Here is a 20,993-nt window from a genome sequence, read left to right as displayed (position 1 = left end):
TAACCCGAGAAGGTCCAGCGCTGTTGGTGAGCACTTACAAAATATAAATAAATTACTGCTACTGCTGGGTCACCAAGCTGCAACACCTGGCACGTGGAATAAATATAAGTACATGCAGTGACCAACACGTAACCGATGGTGTATTGGCCGATTAATGTCGCACACATCTTCGAAGGCTTTAAGGAGCAAGTAGGATGTGTACGGTTACACATATCGGAAACCTTTCAATGAGCGTCATCATCGTCATTGACAATGACGTTATTGGGCTGTCAATGTGCAGTGAAGAAGAGCGGAAATGTTTCGTACAGGCTTACGTTCCTCACAGAGGTTCGGCCATATTGCGAGTTCTGAAAATTCACTCTACACCTCAAAACAGTCCGCTATTTTTGTACGATCAACGTCTTTGTTTCTGAATTCTTTGTTTGAATGCAGAGACTTCGTTCGCTTTTGCCAGTCACCACCGTGCGTTCGTGCTTCCCTGTTCGATATGTAGGACTTTTTTGCCTTTGGCGCATAGTTACGAGTTACGCACTAATCCAGGCGAGCACGCTTCCCGCTTCGTGAAAAACATTGAAAGACTCTGGTGAAACATACCGAGTCCAGCTGAGCCTTCAGTTCGCCCGGCCTTACAATGTCCATCCTTGCCGTGAAAGTGCTGAGGCCACCGACGGATATCTGGAAAGAAATGATATGCTTGTTATTGATTGATTGATTGATTGATTGATTGATTGATTGATTGATTGATTGATTGATTGATTGATTGATTGATTGATTGATATTTTATTCACAAAGAATCGTAACACCGCTGACATACGTTTTAAAGGGGTCATGGAGGCAAAATACAAGTTTGTTTTATTCGAAAAATTTCCTATTTGTGCCCCCAGCGCTTGTCCGGAAGCAAACAATGTTTTATTCACCGAAAAATAAACTAGTTTAAGTTAAAATTTTGATTCTCCCGCCAAATCGAGGGGTTTTTTTCGCGAAGTCTGCAATGACATCACAGGAACCGCTCTGCAGCCGATTTCGCAGCCTTGTTTACCGTTTGTCAACCTAGATGGCGCCACCCCGCCGTGGTGGGCCATTTTCTGACTTTGCTTTGTTTTTGACCGTATTTGTATCTGGCTTATTTTGGTAAGGTAGAAAATAATCGTTTCGTGAAACATGGTGTTCGCTCGACAAATATGGTCATGTAAGACACCGTCGCTTACGCCAATCGGCCAGTGTCGTCTGAGACAACCCCAAACCCCCGCAGTGCTGTGCAGCTAAAACAAGCGTACTGCGCGCAGTACTAACAGCAGTACGCATCGGTACTTCTATGTTTACGTGTACTTTCATAGGTTCCACTGTTAACCCAACCATTCTTACCACTATAGAAAGAATGTGCCCTACATTTAAGCGCAAATAGCTCGTTCGACAAGCTTGTAAGCCCTGCCCAATTTGCGTTTGCTTTTGGCGGCCTCACCCAATCGCACAGCAGTGCTTATGACATTATAGGTTGTGTTTCGGGAAATGAGCTAGTGGGTCGCTTGGTCATTCCCTTTTTCCCTAATTATACAGCTTATTCGAGCGAAGTTTACGTTAAAAGTGGTGTCAGTATGAATCTAACGAGGCAATCTTTCGAATGAACCAAGTTTGTGTTTTTGTCTACTTACTCCTGAAATATCTGAAATACCGTAATGGAGAGATAGGGGGTTTGTTTCGCGTGCGCTGGAAGTTCAGGCAATATGGCGTCTCGCCGGCGGTATACTGTGGAACGGCGTAGATATTTCAAGTTAGTACACGTTGTTTCTTCCACCTACGTGTGTCCCGTTCCGCTATTATTTCTCTCCTAACAGAACACCTGATGATCCAAGCAAAAAGGAGCGACCACTTGTGTTCCAAGAAGCATCGAAGAGTTCCAGTAAAAACGACAAAGCCAGGCATCAGCTTGACCTATAATTTAACATGTGCGAAGTGTCGGTGATTCACTATTTACTGGGAATCGCGCTTCGCGCATGTAAACTTTCTGGGACCACTAATGAAAATGCAAACGTACAAGCACAATTAATGCTCATTCATTGTCCTTAACTTGTAGGGGCCAAGCCCCTCAAGGGCTGGGGCTGTCGGCGTCTTATTTCGTCGTTGTAAGCGCCGTCTCATGTAGTCGCGGCACTAAAACACCGGGAAACTCCTTTACGCTTCGCGCTAGAACGTAACGCGTACTAAAAAAATACAGGGACACTAGTTCTACGCCTCGTGTTAGAGAGCTTTGTGTTTCAAATACAAGAGACTTTTACAGCAAAGCTGTATACCTCTACCCCCAACGGTTTCATCTCCGGGGCAAAAACGGCAAGGCGCCTAGAATACACTTATACACTGCACGCTTCGCTCCTCTCTAGGTTTCACCAGAGTCCTGTTTCACCTTAGTGGAGATGGCCCGGAATTTTTGAAGAACTAGTTTATGTGTAGGCACGTATGCGTGCGTGTGCGTCTACCTCACACGCTAACCTCCTAAGCTCTAATCACGTAATAACGCGAAGCCGGGCTAGGAGGCAAATTCATTAAGGTAACCTCTGATAACGGAATAGTAGCCACCGATTACGTAAAATTTAAATTATGCTAATGGATCATGATTATGAAAACCGTGAAGCAAAAATTATGTTGACCCATATTGAACACTGTGGGCACCAGTGTTCAGCTCCGGAAAGTATAGTCACGGTACTGCCGTCGGCTAATCCAGCGGTTTAGCAAGGCTCCTAACTCGAAGACGAGAGAGCCTTTTTTTTTTTTGTCCTTTTTTGGTCACTTGGGCCGCGACAGCGGCGTGGTATCCCTGTTTCCCGCCCCTTCGCATAACAGCCCTCGTATTGTTTTGTGGAGTGCGTACGTTCTCTTCAACGATGTTTTTTTTACAATGAAGCTATGTCTAAACCCACGAATTCTCGCGCCGACGGGGAACGAAAACTTGGAGACCGAAAAATTCACGAAAACTAGGAAAAAAATGTTAGGGTCACCATATTTTAATATAAGACAAACGAAACGCTGATTCGTCCTGTGCTTGACTACGCACGTCCCGTATGGAACCATCACAAGCAGGAAGAAATCGACAAAATAGAGGCTATTAAAAAAAAGCAATCAGAGTTATTTGCAATCGTTATGACCGTTACTTTTCGCCATCCCTTGCCCTATGTTACCTGGAACTCACGACACTACTCACGGGTCGGCTCAATAACCCAATGAAATGGTTACATTGCCTCATTCATTCAGCGTATTGCATGTCCGATGACACATACATCCCATTTGCCTCGCCTTCCATTACCAGAAGCAACCATCATCTTAACATCAAGCCTTGCCATTGTCGAACTAACATATTCAAATTTAGTTTTTTGTATTGAACCGCTGAACATTGGAATGGATTGCCCGGTCATATACGTTCCCTTATACTGGAAATTTTTTTCTTGCAGTGGGCAGATACGTATCATATGGTATGGGCCTGCCAGTATAATTCAGGGTTAAAAGCCAAAGTGAAGCCAACGTGGGAGGGCTGGGAGGCAGCCCTGTCCGGCTGCTTAGACCTGGAGTCTCAGCGGGCTCTCGTCCAGCGGGCACGGGCGGCGGCCTCGACCAATGGGATCCCGGACTGAGGAATACCACCCACGTTAGAGAGGCTTAACCGTCTCTACCTCCCTTTAACTTTCATACACAATAAAGTTTTTCCTCCTCCTCTTCTTGCTCTTGAGAGCGATGGGAGACCTTGTTGTCCAACCCCGACCTGACGACCCAACTCGCGCTGGCAGTGACGGGCCAGGAGCTGCTGGAGGCATATGGGACCCGCGAAGAAGGTTCCACCCCATCTGGTGCCTGCGTGCACTAACCACTTAATGGGCTCGATTAAAGTTGATTCTTTCTCCCCCCTCTTGCTCTTTGTGATTTTTTGTGATCCTGCTGTTTTTGTGTTGCTATGTTGCTCTGCATTGTTGCTATTACTTTTGCTTGTGACGATGAAACGTAGGTCACTGACCAAGTCAAAGAAGCGGTTTGACGTTTCGGTACCCCTACGGGTACCTTGATCACAATGAGCATGTGCGTGGAAAACGAAGCTATATATTGGGCATGAGGCGTCGCAATGAGGTGGCATAGATACGGTGCAGATTGCCGTCTGTTCTGTTGATAGTGTCAGCCGTCGTCTGAATGATGAGGGATTCGAGCAGCAATCGGGAAGACAGATTGCGCTCGGTTGTCAGAACTTTCGCCTCGTCCCAGTCGACCACGTGCCCCGGTCGACCACGGTCGACGTGTCCCGGTCGACCACGTGTCCCAGTCGACCACGGCGACATCTACAAGCAGACGTTTGGGACGGCCATGGGGGCATCGATCTCGGTCACAACCGCAAATTTGACGATGGAAGCGATTGAGGAAAGAGCATTGGAATCATTTCAACCACAGCCGAAGCTCTTCGTACGGTACGTCGACGATTGCTTCTGCGTCATGGATAAGCAGCATGTTCGACGCTTCCTACAGCATCTGAATGATACAGAGGCTTCAATCAACTTTACTGTGGAAGAGGAATCCAATGGCTCTATTCCTTTTCTGGACACGTTTGTAAAACGCTCCCCGAGTGGACTATCATTCAGCGTATACAGGAAACCTACGCACTCCGGAAGGTACCTGAGCTTCCATTCGGCGCACCCCATGTCCCATAAACGTTCAGTGGTGACGTCACTTGTGAACAGAGCAAAACGGACGTGCTCTGAACCGGAATGCCTGAAAGAAGAAATGAAGAAGATCGAAACAGACCTGCAACGAAATGGCTACCCAAAGCACTTTATCCGAAAAGAGGCAAAGAGGGCGACGAACACAACTATGCATCAAGGTGAGCAAGCAGAAGCGTCCACAAGAAGCGCGCCAAAGCGTGCTGCGGTTCCCTACGTCCCACATATCAGTGAAGCTCTCGCACGCATTTTCAAGAAACGCGGTGTGCACATCGCGCACGTGCCAACTAGCAAACTGCGTTCTGACCTCGTCAACGTAAAAGACCCCCTCTCGCGCTCCAAGTTCCCAGGTGTTGTTTACAAGATTCCGTGCGCCGATTGCAAATCAGTGTACATTGGCGAAACGGGCAATCTTCACAGAAGATTAACGCAGCACCGGAACGACGTAAACAAGGGCCATGCAAGAACAAGCGCACTGGCGGAGCACTGTGAGAAAACGGGACACGTGGTCGACTGGGACGAGGCGAAAGTTCTGACAACCGAGCGCAATCTGTCTTCCCGATTGCTGCTCGAATCCCTCATCATTCAGACGACGGCCGACACTATCAACAGAACAGACGGCAATCTGCACCGTATCTATGCCACCTCATTGCGACGCCTCATGCCCAATATATAGCTTCGTTTTCCACGCACATGCTCATTGTGATCAAGGTACCCGTAGGGGTACCGAAACGTCAAACCGCTTCTTTGACTTGGTCAGTGACCTACGTTTCATCGTCACAACCATGCTTTTACCTGACCAGACGGTATTCCGTCAAACTCTGGACTTTGCTGTTACTTTTGTTCTGCTGAATGCTCACTCCTGTCATAGCCGTAATTGGAGCTGCAGTATGTACAAATAAATAAATAAATAAATAAATAAATAAATAAATAAATAAATAAATAAATAAATAAATAAATAAATAAATAAATAAATAAATAAATAAATAAATAAATAAATAAATAAATAAATAAATAAATAAATAAATAAATAAATAAATAAATAAATAAATAAATAAATAAATAAATAAATAAATAAATAAATAAATAAATAAATAAATAAATAAATAAATAAATACATAAATAAATAAATAAATAAATAAATAAAAGACCTATATTGTTCCTAGAACATTTCCTCGCCGCAATTTGCGTGTCTAGATGTGCAGCCGGTTTTAAGAAGATCGATGTAAGCGTGGTGCTTACAAGCTGGCTTTCCCACATTGCGTGTTGGGCAGTGAAGCATGGTAATCTACGGGGGAGTACGGTTACAGCCCCGATCACTGCTCTCCGCCGCCCTCGCTCTTTCTCAATTCGTATATGCTGCTCACCACTCGTGACGTCTGCCTCCCCCTCCACTGCTCAATGCCGCGCGCTCCTCGGCGGCCACCTGTGCGGCGCTCTAGAGCCTGCGCCGTAATTGGCGGGGCCGCGCTATAATAAAACGTCATTGTCTGTACCCAAACAATCTTGTGTGTCCTTCGTCTGTGATGCAGAGATTGGGCCACTGCCCTTACATTTCAGCATAACTCGACTCCAACATAGCAAATCCAACCAGACCGCCAGCTTTGCTGGACTTCCCCCTTCTCAGGGTGGAAGGGCTCTGACTTTTTAACACAAATGCGGTTGTTTAGAAGAACGTTTTCTTTGCCTCACTAATGGCGACTGTAGGCAGGAACGCACTGCGGGAAATCCAATTTTACACAATGGGAGGGCACAAGACGACAATGGGTTTCCACAAAGGCCCGTCAAGCGCCTCCAAAGAACAAAAAAGGGCCCATCTCCCCGCGAGGGGGACTCGAGTAAATAAGTCGCATAGGGGGTGGGTGTATTGCGTTAACGTTTAGTGTTTGGGGAGTTGGTGATAGTGAATGCGTTGTATCAGCAGCTTCTTGACGTAGTTTGAATGAGTCAAGGATATAAGGCGCGTTCGTAGCCTTTCATTCTGTGTCGGTTTTGTGGCGCAGTGGGAAGAGCACCATGTACCTCGCGTTCCGCCCACAGGTAGTGAATGCGTTGTATCAGCAGCTTCTTGACGTAGTTTGAATGAGTCAATGATATTAGGCGCGTTCGTAGCCTCCCATTCTGTGTCGGCTTTGTGGCGCAGTGGGTAGAGCACCATGTACCTTGCGTTCCGCCCGCAGGGTCGTGTGATCGAAACCAGGCGCCGGTAAGTATTATTTTTTATATAGTGTAGGGGGAGGGGTGCGGACCTGTTGTTGAGAGCGAGGAGGGTAGCGTGATGCGGGAGAGGAGGAGTGGGGGAGAGGGCGCACCTGGAACGGCTGTTGCGGACGCCGAGGCACGCGAACGCCGGGTGACATCGTGAGTTAAAGAAATGCTCTGCATTTAAAACACTTCCCGTGGACGGAAACTACCCTGCGTCCCTCGCGTTATGAAGTCGACGTCTATCCGATTGCGCCAGTCCGACACGTTTCGAGAAATTTAAATTCATTACATTAACTTTGACTCAGGTTGCATCGGAGAAAGCTTCGCGTTTTAACCATCTTTCTCTTACGCATGCGCTTTTATAACTGTTATTGTTTTTGTAATGGTCAATTCAATTTTTAATACAAAGGGTCAGTGTTACCATTGGTTATCTACTTAGGTTTTGCATAAAACTAGCTGAATGTTTTCCGCGCGCCGGAGGGGCAGCGAAGCAGCGAAGCAGCGAAGCAGCGAAGCTATTCAGCCGTCTGGCTTCGGGGTACGTTCTCGCGCAAGCATTCCTTCACCTCCTGGGGAGACGCGGCCTGCGAAGGGATGAGGTCGAAGGTCTTGTTGAGGTCCGTGCAGTACGGGGGGTGCGGCGTCTGCTTAGAGCACTCCAATACGGCAGTCAAGATGGCGGCGTGGATGTCCAGGCGGTCGCTCTTGAGCTGGCGGATGGCGCCGGAAAGTTCATCGTTGACCCGTATCGCCTTCTTGAGGTTCTCATCCACAAGCACGATACCTGGACGCCGACAAGAACCCTCGCGTTTAGACACGATGGTACTGTAACTACGTCACAGCGCGCCGTTGTTACTGTCCTCAATGCGTTAAATGGTCCGTGAAGACAATATACACGCTCGCTTCATTAAAAAGACAGCTTTGGCCCGATAGCAGCAATGCCGATTTCATCAAAAAATTCAAGCAAATAATCGAGATATCGAAGGAAACACGTAGAGCAGTGGTGAACCCTCAGCCACAACACGGTGACATATCTTTGGCGTCACAGAATATTGTTTGTGTGATTGGCTGCTGCCCACCTATGCCGTCACAGAATATTGTTTACGTGATTGGCTGCCGCCCGCCAAAGACACCACCAAGAACATGGCGAGGGCACTGGAAATTTCCAGATGCGGCCATTAAACAACTGTGTGTGGGTGGACAATTTTTTTTTTTGCGATAGAATGCCCGTTGGCATAAAAATAACTTATTTACAAATATACATGGGCCCCCGTCTCTCGAAGGAAGTCAAGAAGAGAGCAGTGGTGGGGTCCCCAGAGCCACCGCTGAAGGTCGGGGGGTCTTCCAGGATGGAGGCCTGTGCCTCTCAGGTGTCGCTTTCTGGCTGAAGCCAGTGGAGGACACGCCCATATGAGATGGTCCGTGTCAGCTTGTGCGGCCGGAGCTGTGCAGAAGGGGCAGGTGTCGGCGAACGGGGCATGGTAGCGTGGCGGCCACGCCCAGGTCACAGCAGGTGAAAGCGCCACTCCAACGCGAAATCTGCGCAGCAAAACCTCTTCCCAGCGAGCAAGTCTACTGGGGAGGTCCGTTCCACACGGGGGGATGAGGGAACGTGTGGCGCGACGCAGATCGTCCTTCCGTTGGAGAAAGTTTTCTATCGGACCGGTTGTTAATATTGGCAGCGGCCGAGGAATATACGTCGGGTGACAAGCCATATCCACTGCAATGTGAGCAGGGAGCGTATTCCGCCTAACCCACACCAGCCTGAGAGGGCAGGGGTACGTGTCTAGTAGTGGATTGTTTAGGGCACTGGAAATTTCCAGATGCGGCCATTAAACAACTGTGTGTGGGTGGACAAATGCAGCTACGCTGTAAAAAAAACCGGTTCGGACAAAGATTAGAATGCTGCCGATAACCATATCGCCATTCCATTTTGCGAACTTTGGTTTCCTTTCAGGTCACCCAAGTCTGCGCACAATATTGCCGCAAAGTGAAACAGGCAAGTGTTACGTTCTCTGCTGACCCCGACTATTCCGGGTTCTTGAAAGGACCTTGAAGAACAAAAACCTTTTTGGTCCATTCTAAAAACTGATTTGTCCCATAAACAACAATGGTGCCAATACTACCTTCAAACTAATGATCTAGGTGTTGAAAATACAGATTAAGCTGCGATTACTGACCAGCCACGTTCTCCCCAAGATTTGTGACGTCACAGGGACTCGATCGTTCTTTTAGCGGCCTCCGAGAAAATAAACCGTAAAAAACACAATGGACCATTTCCACGCCCTCTGTAAGCGTACGCGCTTCCAGTCGTCACCATTACTTTTGGTGGCTCGCTGTTAGAATTATATCGAAGTCACCGCTTCTGACGAATGCGGTGGGCACATACTAAACGTCGTCAGCAGTGCACTCGAAAAATCAATGAATCAATCAATTATCACGAGCATTGAAAGGAAAGTCCAGCAGCAGGAATAATTTGTCACACCTAAGGGTGGATAATGGAACGCGCCTGCTAGGGGGAGGATGTGGTAAGGGGAAGAAATATTCATTTAATTAAATAATTAATAATAATTTATTATCACGAGCATTGAAAGGAAAGTCCACCAGCAGGCGTAATTTGTCACACCTAAGGGTGGACAATGGAATGCGCCTGCTGGGGGAGGGGTGGTAAGGAGATGAGAGATTTATGTAGTTGACAGAAATAGGAGAGACATGGCATATATAGAGTGTAACATCGTGAAATACAAATAAATACACGAACACAAAAACAAAACACAGGCAAATGCGCAGAATCGTATAGAAACTCGCCACCAAGCCCAAAAAGCGACCTTTGCGCAAAAGGTACAAGTGGAGGGCGACGTGCAACCAAAGCAAACCTCTGGCTTTCACATTGCGTGCACCACGTGGTTCACAATACTGGCCAACAGTGCAACCGTAAATAGCGGTCGAAAGAGCCTCCAATTGTGATTTTCGTGTTTGCTGCTACTCATGCTTTTTTTACTTGATAAAAGTCCATTGTGCGATTGCCATGGGCCTCCAGTTATGTTAGATAGTTACATTTGAATGTGAAGGTGTGGTTGCTTCCCGATAAGTATATATGTTTTAGTATTAGCCCTATAACGACTCAGCTGGCAGCACAAAATGCGAATATTATTGATATTTACAATCTCTTTTAAATCAAAAGAATGGTTTTGGGGTCGAGATTGAAGTTCAGTGAAATGACAAGAACGGGTTCTTCAGAATTAGGCAAGTTTTTATATCGTCGTCCTGACTTATAAAAGTAGGCTCGCGGCCCCTCTGCATGTTTCTAGAGTACAGATGCCGCCTCCGTTTTGCAGAGAAACTGGATTGGTTTCCACTAAAGTTCACCGTGCGGCTTTCCATCACGAGTGGGCATGAAAACCATTGCATGCTTAAGGAATTCAGCATCTTGTCCGGTGCCCGCTCATTTAGGCAAACTCACGCAACCGTTCGTAAATTCGCGATTAATGTGATGGCTGATTTCGTGTGGTAGCTGCCACATTCTCCTAAAAATTATTTCAAACAACAAGAATTCCAGCATTCCTCAAAAGAATTTGGGCATTGGGGAGGTGGCTAACAAAGCTGGAGGAAATTTCGAAAATTACACGAGAAAATTTCGAAATGAAATTTCGAAAATTTTAGTCATTGTCACGTTAATAAACCCGGCCATGACTGAAATCTACCGAACAAGAAAGCAGGTCAATGTCTTGCGTGAGCGAGGAATAAAAACAAGCCCTCGAGTAGCAAAACGAAGAACTGAAAGGCTTAGGAATATACCCAACGACTCGAAACCGTATAGCCTTCACACGCTTGAAAGCTAAAGGCAGGCCAGTCTGACCTAGTGCACAAATTGACATCTGAACGCGCAGTCTTTGTCAGAAGTTTCTAGGGCATGACAAAAGTTAACCTGCCCAAACGAAATCAAAATACCAGCTCTTCGTTGAGACTGAAAATTTTCCTATGCCAGAAAACTGGCGAAACCACTCTTCAGTTCTACGGTTGCAAGATAATTAATTGACATAATTATTTGTCGATCAAGAAATTCTGCGTGGTTTAGAAAGTTCCGAGGAAATATTGTAGTTTATTTCCTCCGTCAGCTGCTACAGTGACACGTGCAGTGTATGGAGGAGTATAATAAATACCTTACAAGGTCCAGGCACAAACGCCGTCCCATTTTTATGCACAACTGGTAAAGTTCTTGAACAATAGGCAAAGTTCGTCGGCCTACGTTTTCAAAACACGTGTCCTGTTTGCAACTGCGCTAGAGGCTCTCTACAACACAATGAAGTAAGGAAGACAATCGTTTCCCGGCATAACACAGTAGATGTTGCTTACAACAGCTCGTTTACCAAAGAACTATTTATTGTTGCACATCCCACTTGTTGGAATACAGTTTCAGAAGTAGACAACGCATCCCAATTTAGAAGAGCTGCTCGAAAATACTGTTGTCGTAATTCCGTCCTTATTCCCGCAGATTTGTTAAACACAGTGTGTTTATACTGAGAGAAAACAGGCTATAAATATTTCATATGTAAACAAACAGTAAGAATGTTTTTACCGAGCACAATGCGCGAAGTGCGATCACCAGTATACGAACGTTCTGAACAAAACAAACAGATGATTTTTTTTTTATAGTAGAGTGGAATTTCAAATTCCCCACTTCGGTTTCTTCGGCGAAATACCTCGTTAACAACAGGCTTGTTACATCTTAATCTTTAACGAGAGGTGCGTTCGTACATACGCAGCACTGGGAAACCATTCTTTTACTCACGAAGCTTTGTTCCATAGTCTCCTGATGGACCCCGAATATTTTAAATTATCGCAAACACGCTAGGCATGCAAAACTACCTCACCTATCAGCCATTTAAGGTTCAAGTGAGCGGTTTATAATCCTGCACATTTACCCAGCAAATGGTGTACCTCAGGAAGGTGCGTTGAGCTCAAAGCTTTTCTTACATTTTAGTGGTTAAAAATTAGAAGAGATTAAGCCGAGGGATTATCGGGGGATTCGAATGATATTTTCTCAATCAACGAAAGACACTCGACGTCACTTTAAGTCGGGTTTGAGAAAACTTGTCTGTGTGATATGAGTCCTGCGCGTTTATTTCCGAAACCATCAATTTCGTCTAGGCATGTCTAGACCAAGAACATGATGACGCATTGGCAAGAAGAAAATAGCCAAACTGCGAAACCCAGTAGAGTAGTCAATGGCAGCAGTGGCGTGGGCCACATCAGCATCGCGGTTCATGCAGTCAGTACGTTGAACCGAGTTGTTGCTGTTGTTGTTGTAGTGGTTGTTGTTGTGGTTGTGGTTGTTGCGGTTGTGGTTGCGGTGTTGTTGTTGTGGTTGTTGTTGCTGGTGTTCCTGCTGCTGTTGTTTTTGTTGCTGTTGCTGTTGTTGTTGTTGATGATGTTGTTGTTGTTGTTGTCGTTGTTGTCGTTGTTGCTGCTGCTGCTGTTGCTGTTGTTGCTACTGTTGCTGTTGCTGTTGTTGCTGTTGTTTTGTTGTTGTTGTTGTTGTTGTTGCTGCATAGTAAACGTAAACCTAGTGGAGCTCACGACGCCTGTGTGTGCAAACCCGCAGTTTGTAATGCAATGTAAATCAACATGAATCGGAGCCTGACGCTACAAGTGGCTTTAGGAGTCTTGTGACCCTCATTTTTATTTCAATTTGTTCACCGGAGTAATAATTCGGCTGTTGTTACACTAGGGTGGGCTAGTGTAAGTTCGGTTAGTCTAGGTTAGGTCCTAAGCTAACAAACGCCATCCCTGTCCTTCCGAGCTTAATGCATGGTTGGTTACTTTATATTAGCTTGTTTGGGCTCAGTGGCGTACACACAAGTTTGTTTCGATTATAGTCGGGCACGTCCTTCAGAGAAAGGAGGGTGATAAACATATCAAGAATGCAGAAAAGTAAAAAACAAAACTAAACATGAAATTCATTGAATTTTTTAAAGCTTTGAAATGTATTGGCCGTACTTTATTCAAGCTTCCCGTTATGTCACAAATACTAATTCTTCAGATGCCACGCTGATGTCGAATACGCGTTAGTGTTATAGTTGCATTATTTGCAGCAGAAAAATAAATATCACCAGTCGGTATTGAGCTACAGGCGGAGTAAGTGTCCTTGTTCTCAACCCCTGTTTAAATCCAAACATTTCACATGGGGCCAAAGACCCCTCGCTCACTCTTTACCATCTTTAATACGTCACTAGTTGGGCTTTCTCAAGCTAGATAAGGCTAGGTTTCATCAGACTCAGTTCCTATAGGTCATGCCTGGTTAGAGCAGTTCAGGTTAGGTCAGGTTAAGACAAATTAGGTTAGCTTGCTCGGTTTCCTGCAGAGCTCAGCTAGCCTTTTGTCCAAAACCCGTCCTGCAGTGTCGGGGAGGCGACCTTGTTGCGGGCATGACAAAGAAGCATAAATTCATAATAAAATTATCTGCATCGCTTAACGACGGCGTGCTAGCCCCAATCCGAGAATACAAAATATAGCAAAAAATCGCGATCTAAAAAAATCCAACTGGAAGTGGCTACACGTGTTTGATTGTCTATTGCGATATTTATTTGGCAAATCAGAAGCTTTGTGTAATAAACGCTAGTTGGATGGTATAATTTCCTAATGATTATAGTGCCGTAATATAATAAGCAGTACTGTGGTCTGTTTAAAGGACGATATACTAAATGTTAAGTTATAAATTTTGTTTCGCATGCTTATTCCTGCGCTTATAAAGAGTACCCTACAACAGCGGTGCTCAAACGTGGGTCCGCGAACCTCGAGAGGCTCGTCAGGGCATTTCAGCGGTACGCAATGCCTTACTAAACTCTGTTTCCCCTTTTATTTTCTCCTGTTGCCGAACCTCGCAGGCAACGCTAACGTGCGGCTTTGCTGCATGGCTTGTGCGTTTAACTTATCCGCGTTGCATATGTCTGAACATCGGCTTTTTGCAGAACATGCCAGCTGTACGAGAAGCCAGACACACAAAAATGTTGGCATTTAATAAACCGTTCAGTTCTGGTGACGCATAAGTGCATGCAAGAGGGAATTGTTTAAAATCACAACACATCAGCATAACAATAAAAAACAAAAGGTGGGCATTGAATAGGAGCATGGGATACATAAGCTGCAAACGCGGATCGTATGACATTACTACAGGGATCAGCAATATTCATTGTGGTGTTCCCCATCACTTTCCCAAGCACAAGGCCCTGGAAGCAGCGAGCAACATTGGTTCCCACGAAGCCCGGCACTTGATGATCATGCTTAGCGGCTTCCCCTTTCCACGTAACGGGGTGGTGCTGCATAGCGACCTTAGTCGTAATGCCACTGTACAATCACGTAGACAAAAAAAATACCTTTATGAATTTTTTGTGCTAGTCTGACTTCTTTGTTCGCATGTCTTCCCACATTGTGCTCTGCTCTTTCACCACCAACGTTCTAGCCTCCTTCTACTAACCTCTACTGCTGTACAGTTCACTTTTCCGTTAACCTTAAAGGCAAGAGCTTCCGGAAGCTAGATGTCTCCCACGCCGAGGACTAGACGGATGTCTTTGCATTCCGTTACAATATGTCGCATGGTTTCTGGCTCCCTGCCGCAACCTGCGCACAGTTCTTCCTGTACCGGTCCGTGGTTTAGCGTTTTTGCCCACATTTTTGCATAAACGTTTTTGACTTCCTGTGCGCACCCTGCGCCATCTACTGGTTGCTTCGAACACTCCTCCTACTTTTTTAAACCACATCCGCGAAAAGAACTCCCCTGTTCGACCTGAGTAGGCTAGGTGTAGAATCGTGAGGTTTGGAGCGAACGACCGGGGTCCGAGCCCCAGCAAGGCTGAAGTTTCCGAGTCTAAAATCACAACAGGGATACCGCGAAAACCTAACAAGAATTCCTGTCGTACGGCAGAAAAAGCTTTGTTGTGACACCAGAAGTCCTGCTGTTACGACAAAGCCACCAGTTGTTACGACACACATTTCCGTCGTAACGACAAAGTGAATTTTCTCAACTACAAACATTCCTGGAGTCACAACAGAACTGCCATTTACGCTACTCTACACAATGGGCAATAACATTCAAACCATGCACTACTACTGCTGGAACATCAGGATCACGACAAGACAGGAATTCAGCACGATGGAACATCTAAATGAGGACAGGAATACGACACAAGACTAAACATCAAAATCCCCACACGACAAGAATACGACAAGACGGCAGTATGACACGCGAAAATACCACAAAAACTACAGAATTTTTTTCTGGTCATTTTCGGCTCGGTTGTAAGTTCGGAGCACTTTATGGTCTCGGCTTGTCGCCGTAGCTCGCCCAGGGTCACGGTATCTAGCCACCGTTATAGTCGCGCGGCGTCACACACCCAAACAGAGGCTTCGAAAAGATCACCGCTTTCCCTGGTCGGGATCGAACCTTGGTCGCTCGCGTTACGAAGCCGACGTCAATCCCATAGCGCCAGACAGGCACACGGTACTCATATGCAAAGTGTTGGGGGTGATTTTACGCTGCGCCGTTTCCACGGAGGCTGCCGTTGTTGGGTCAAAAATAAGTGCACAATAATATGAAATGACCCGCCGCGGTGGCTCAGTGGCTAAGGCGTTGCGCTGCTGAGCACGAGGTCGCGGGTTCGATTCCCGGCCGCGGCGGCCGCTTTTCTGATGGAGGCGAAAAGCAAAAACGCCCGTGTGTACGAGATTTCGGCGCACGATAAAGATCCCCAGGTGGTCAAAATTAATCCGGAGCCCTCCACTACGGCGCGCCTCATCGCCTGCGTTGCGTCGGCGCGTTAAACCCCACAATCAATCAATAATATGAAATGAGGAAAAAGTCATGAATTAGCGCATTATTATCCCAAATTAATAAAAACTCAATTCTGCAGTATCTCTTTATATCCGTTTTCAGGAGCTGCGGCGCTCTCACTTGGCTACTTTCCGTATCAACGCCAGGCTGACACTGAAACTAGTCAAAAGGTGGCGCCACAGCCCCTTTTGCGGGTCACTGCTCCGCTCTTGACAGCTTTCACGTCGTGTGGAACTGCTTCAATTTTTATGAACTCCGGCAATTTTCTTTACTGGAAATGATCTCGAAGCTCAATTCCACATTCTTTTTGTAAATAAAGGTGATTTGATATCTTGTAGTTTTGTTTAGGGGCAGAGCGCCCCATATCAACACCAACACGCTCGGTATCGCATCAGAAGTGCCTGCATAGTACCTATCCCGGAAACAAATAACACAGCGGCGCATCCATGAACGAGAACCACGGCCCTGAAGTGATGCAATTGATTGATTGATTGATTGATTGATTGATTGATTGATTGATTGATTGATTGATTGATTGATTGATTGATTGATTGATTGACTGATTGCGAGGTTTAACGCGCTGGCGCTACACAGGCGATGAGGTGCGCCGTAGCGGAGGGCCGCGGATTAATTTTGACCACCCGGAGATCTTAAACGTGCGCCGAAATCTCGAACACACGACTTTTCGTCTCCACCAGAACAGTGGTCGCCGCGGCCGGGGATCGAACCCGCTTCCTGAAATGATGCGAGGTACTCACGGTCTACGGCCTTCTGGACGCTTTCAATGGGTGACTCGCCGCCGATTATGCCGCTGTAATCTTCGCCGATTTTCAGGACGCAGCCTGCGGGTGACACACTCCAGAGTTGAGGAATAAAAGACTAGAGCTTCACACAGTTAACATCGTAATCTCCAAATTTGGATCACTTACTGTCTACTCTCCTGTAAAAATCTTCCTCAAAGATGTGGTAGTTGTTGATGAAAAGATTACTGACTTCCTGCAAGCAAAAATAGAATCGGTTCAAGAGTTTGCAGAAATTAAGACGTACCTGCAACACCTTTTTTCCGCGTTTTTTGAAAGGCGCTATCAACATAAAATGCGATGTTCGTTCAATAAAACCACTGCTTTGTTCACTAACAATGGTACCAATTTCGTCGCAAAATTCAAACAAATAATCGAGATATCAAAGAACACAAGTGAAGCAGCGGCGAATCGTTTTGGGGGAATTCTCTATGACGTCACAGAATCTTGTTTGTGTGATTGGCCGACGATAACCAGTCATGACTGAACGACCAATCGACGCCAAGTAACATGACTGGGCGATTGTGGTGGTGCCTATATACCGGTTTGATGGTACACCACTTGAATGCAAACGTGCCGTTAAAGCACTGTTAGAAATGTTTTTTATGCTGGCACGCAATACGCCACTCATGCCTGTATTACGTCACTGTGGCGGGAAATTTAAAATTTCTTCAACATTAACTGCGTTTGTTGTTAAAAAAATCATTTTTCGTGACTGGAATTAAGTTGAGTGAGTTCCCAAAAGCTTTTTTCTTTTCCAATTTGGACAAAATTGTATTTTGTGTTCATGGCCCCTTTGATGCCCAATGTTGCTCAGGAGCAAGAACTCAAGCAATATTTTTTTCTCGCATTTTGTGTTCTTCAGATGTTTAATACCCTTTGTTGACAGACAAAAGTTCCAGGACCTTTGAAAATTAAGAAAAGAGAGGGCAGCACATATTTCCGTGTGCTAAAGAAATGTCTTGTTTATGCGTGTCAACCCGCATCCAGCCCGGGGGCTCAAGGGCTAGTGATAGGTAAGCGAAATTGTGCAATTTCGTTGTTAATACAAATGGTGGCAATACAAACGTTACGTTATTGTATTCACTTGAACCATAAATCATGCTCATGAGGGTAGCTTTCTTGTGCAACTGATATATGGGCAGCCAGTGTCCAGTGTTTCCCAGTGCCCAGTGGGTCATTGTGTCCGTCCTGATGAACGAAATTTTTTTCAGGCTCCATATTTGTGATGTCGGAAGTTCTTTTAAATCACCAAAACGTTTTCACAATCTTAAGCAAAAAATGAAGTTTTGGGCATCAAGAGGTTAAACCTCACATACATTTCAAATGCAGTCAATGGGCTTGATTGTTGATTGTAGGGTTTAACGCGCCGACGCAACGCAGGCGATGAGGCGCGCCGTAGTGGAGGACTCCGGATTAATTTTGACCACCTGGGGATATTTAACGTGCGCCGAAATACAGTCAATGGGCGCATGCAGTACTTAGATTAGGTGGCCGAAAGGTACCCAATCCAAATATCCCTGCTATACGCCCATCAGATAGTAAAGAAACTCGCGCCTTGCTCGCGCGCTTCAGTGATTTCCTTCTAGTCATGTGGCTGCTAATACCCGGCTTCCTTTCAAATGCAACAATAAAAGCATTCGACAGCCACAGAAGGTTGCAACAATAGCGGAGACTGGAAAGTCCATCTGCTGCGACAATCAAATGCCGCAGTGTCGCTCTGTGCCGGCAGAAACTATAGCATAAGATGTGCTTACATGGGCTTGATGCAACGAATCAAAGCGTTTATTGGCGGCGTTGAACTATACTTTAAGCCAATTCACCGGCTGCATTGGTCAGCGCAACGGTTCACCCACGAAGGCAACACAATATACAACGCCGCAGTCATCCTGAAAGTACCAATTATTGAATAATTATCAAATTATTCATTTATTGATAATCAGTTTATTATTTAATGGGTCATGGAGATTGCGTAATTACCGAATTATCGAGAATGTCCAAGTGTTCCTCAACAGCTATGGCTTGAGCTACCGCAACAAAGCGCCGGAGATTTTTTTTAAGAGCGAAGGTCTTTAGCAAATCGTAATTTTTCGTGTCCCCAGTTAAAAATAAAAAGAAATTGTCGAACGCGCGCACGTGAGCGCCGGCCTCGCGGCGACCGCCCGGCAGTCAACAAAGCCAAGTGCATGCCTAGCGCTCGTGTGTGCGTCCCTTGCAACGACTCCCCAGCGTTATCGGCGCATGTTTGTAAGCCAGGCATACTCACTTGGAAGATTGCCCACGATTGGCGGAAAAAAAGACTCCAGCGTTCGCAGTAATCGTGGCAACACTTGCTCGGAACGAGAAAAACACGCCATAGCGTACGTCCCTCCTTGCTATTGTCCAATGATTATCACTTCAAAAAAAAATAGGGAAGCTCACACTTATAGGGTTGTCGCGGCAGCGAGGAAGCACATCAGCTGCAATCGTGGACTCAACCATTCGTGATAGTCGTGAAGGTTGCGTACAGCTTCGCTACCTCCAATTCTTACGCGTTAGTGGGAGCTTCCTTCATTTTTTTCCTTTCACCATCACTCAAGCACTCAAAAAAGTCAGGCTTCTCTTAAATATAATGACTGCTAAACAACGATTCTCCCATGCAAGTGGAGTAAAACTCCGAAATCCATACTGCTTCGGCCCTGTCGGAATGGCACAATCGGGTAGACGACTGCTTCATAACGGGAGGAACCCAGGTTCGATTTCCACCACCGGCAACGTTTTTTTTTTTTTTTTTTTTGAGGCGTTCGATGTGCCTTTCCATATCATCATCATCATTTTGTAAAACCCACTGTGTAAAGTTGAATTTTAGATGCGACTGCATCTCATTCACTCGCCTTGTCCCTCCATACGGCGTTGTTGTCCGTCCACACCCGTCCCCCATTCTCCTCGCCGCGCGAGCTGCGCTGTCCGCCGCTCACCCCTCTCCTCTCCGATAGCGAACACTCTCTCGCGAGGGGCATCGGATTGGATTCGATTGGGTTGGCTTGGCTTGGCTTGGATTAGATTAGATTAGATTAGATTAGATTAGATTAGATTAGATTAGATTGGATTGGATTGGATTGGATTGCATTGAATTGGATTGGATTGGATTGGATTAAAGTGGACTGTGATGGATTGTGTTGCGTCATAGCCGCACCACGTTGCGTCATAGCCATGGTCGTTCCAGCACCGGCCAAAGAAATAAAGAATACATCATACGCGTTCCTCACACGTTTCACGCAATGAGAGAATCAACCCAACGGAAACACCAAGTGAACCCCCAAGATGCGTCGCATCTCCACAGGGTTCCCCTCGCGGGAAGGTGGGGTAATTTTTTTTCTGACGCGTGTTTTGCTCGGGACAGCGACGCCATCAGTGAGGCGTAGAAAGCTTCGCTTTCATAACTACGCTGCACTTGCGTAGTAAATGATAGTAAAACTGTGATAACGGGCTCAACTATGTGCTCCTACTAAGCTAGGATTGTAGCTTACGTCTTTGGTCTTGTCCAAGAAGAGCGTCACGTCATTGACAATCCGACGTGATTGGGGTATCAGGTTCTTGACACCCAATGGTACGTACAGGTGCGTGATAAGTGCTGCCGATGCCGCCACCCTGGTTTGGAGATTAATGGCGAAGAAGAAAAAGCCGGGGTAAGCTTAGTTTGCAAACACAACAGCGTTACGCCTCGTACGTTGCAGGTTCTCGACGCGTAATGTAGCCATACGAAGGGAGTGACTTGTTCGTAGGGACATCTCTTGAAGCGGACGCTCTGGGGAGTTGTTTTCGGTCTAAACCTGCCGTCGCCCAGACTCAAAACTGGCCTACAGCCTACAGAATTGTCGCTAAACTGTATACAGTAGACTCTCGATAAACGGAACTTCAAGAGACCGAAAAAATTAGTTCCGTTTAACATGAGTTTCGTTTACTCAGATAGATGTGTGAAAGTGTAAATTTATGTGCGTGCACACTCTTAATACCATTTCATGGAACTCTTAGCACTAGAAGGGGAATGCAGCTGATAGTTTTTCAGAAAACAAGACAACTACAAGAGGTTTAGGCACAGCATTCACAACGTTGATTTGGCAACAATGAGTCACTGTGCACTACAAAACGCATCAATTATTTTAGATGCGGAGCGTCTCTTGTTCGCAGGTATGTCCCGCGGCGTCGGCGTCCGCACTCACACTACGCACTCACACTACGATAAATAATTTGGAAAGAAAGAAAAAAAGTGGAGAAAAATGCCCGCCAGGTGGTATCCGAACCCCCGACCTCCAGAATACCGGTCTGGTGCGATAACCACTACTCTACCGGCGGGGCTACTTTTCCCCTCCACTTTCTGGGTATTTATGTTAGGTATTTTTGTTTTCTGCGCTTGGGGGTGGTTGCCAGCGCCACTCGGACTACTCGGGCTGAAGGGGACCTTCTTTTTAACCCCCGGGCCGTGAC

At 46.1% G+C, this 20,993-nt stretch overlaps 1 protein-coding gene across 1 annotated transcript in view; it reads right to left on the bottom strand.

Moving 5' to 3' along the window:
• LOC144139813 (uncharacterized) overlaps positions 1-20,993 on the bottom strand; it is a 110,406-nt gene that overhangs the window by 68,284 nt on the left and 21,129 nt on the right. The window contains exons 4-8 of the mRNA XM_077672065.1: positions 20,036-20,156; positions 16,656-16,722; positions 16,485-16,568; positions 7,463-7,680; positions 595-675 (exon numbers count right to left, since the gene is read on the bottom strand). Coding sequence (XP_077528191.1) covers positions 595-675; positions 7,463-7,680; positions 16,485-16,568; positions 16,656-16,722; positions 20,036-20,156 — 571 coding nt within the window. The remainder of the gene's footprint in view (positions 1-594; positions 676-7,462; positions 7,681-16,484; positions 16,569-16,655; positions 16,723-20,035; positions 20,157-20,993) is intronic.

The sequence above is a fragment of the Haemaphysalis longicornis genome, unplaced genomic scaffold (assembly GCF_048455015.1).
Source record: "Haemaphysalis longicornis isolate Haplotype H1 unplaced genomic scaffold, Haemaphysalis longicornis Haplotype H1 scaffold_5, whole genome shotgun sequence".
NCBI classification, from domain to species: Eukaryota; Metazoa; Arthropoda; class Arachnida; order Ixodida; family Ixodidae; genus Haemaphysalis; species Haemaphysalis longicornis.
The sequence above is the reverse complement of the archived record's forward strand: the minus strand, read 5'-3'. Positions and strand labels throughout refer to the sequence as shown.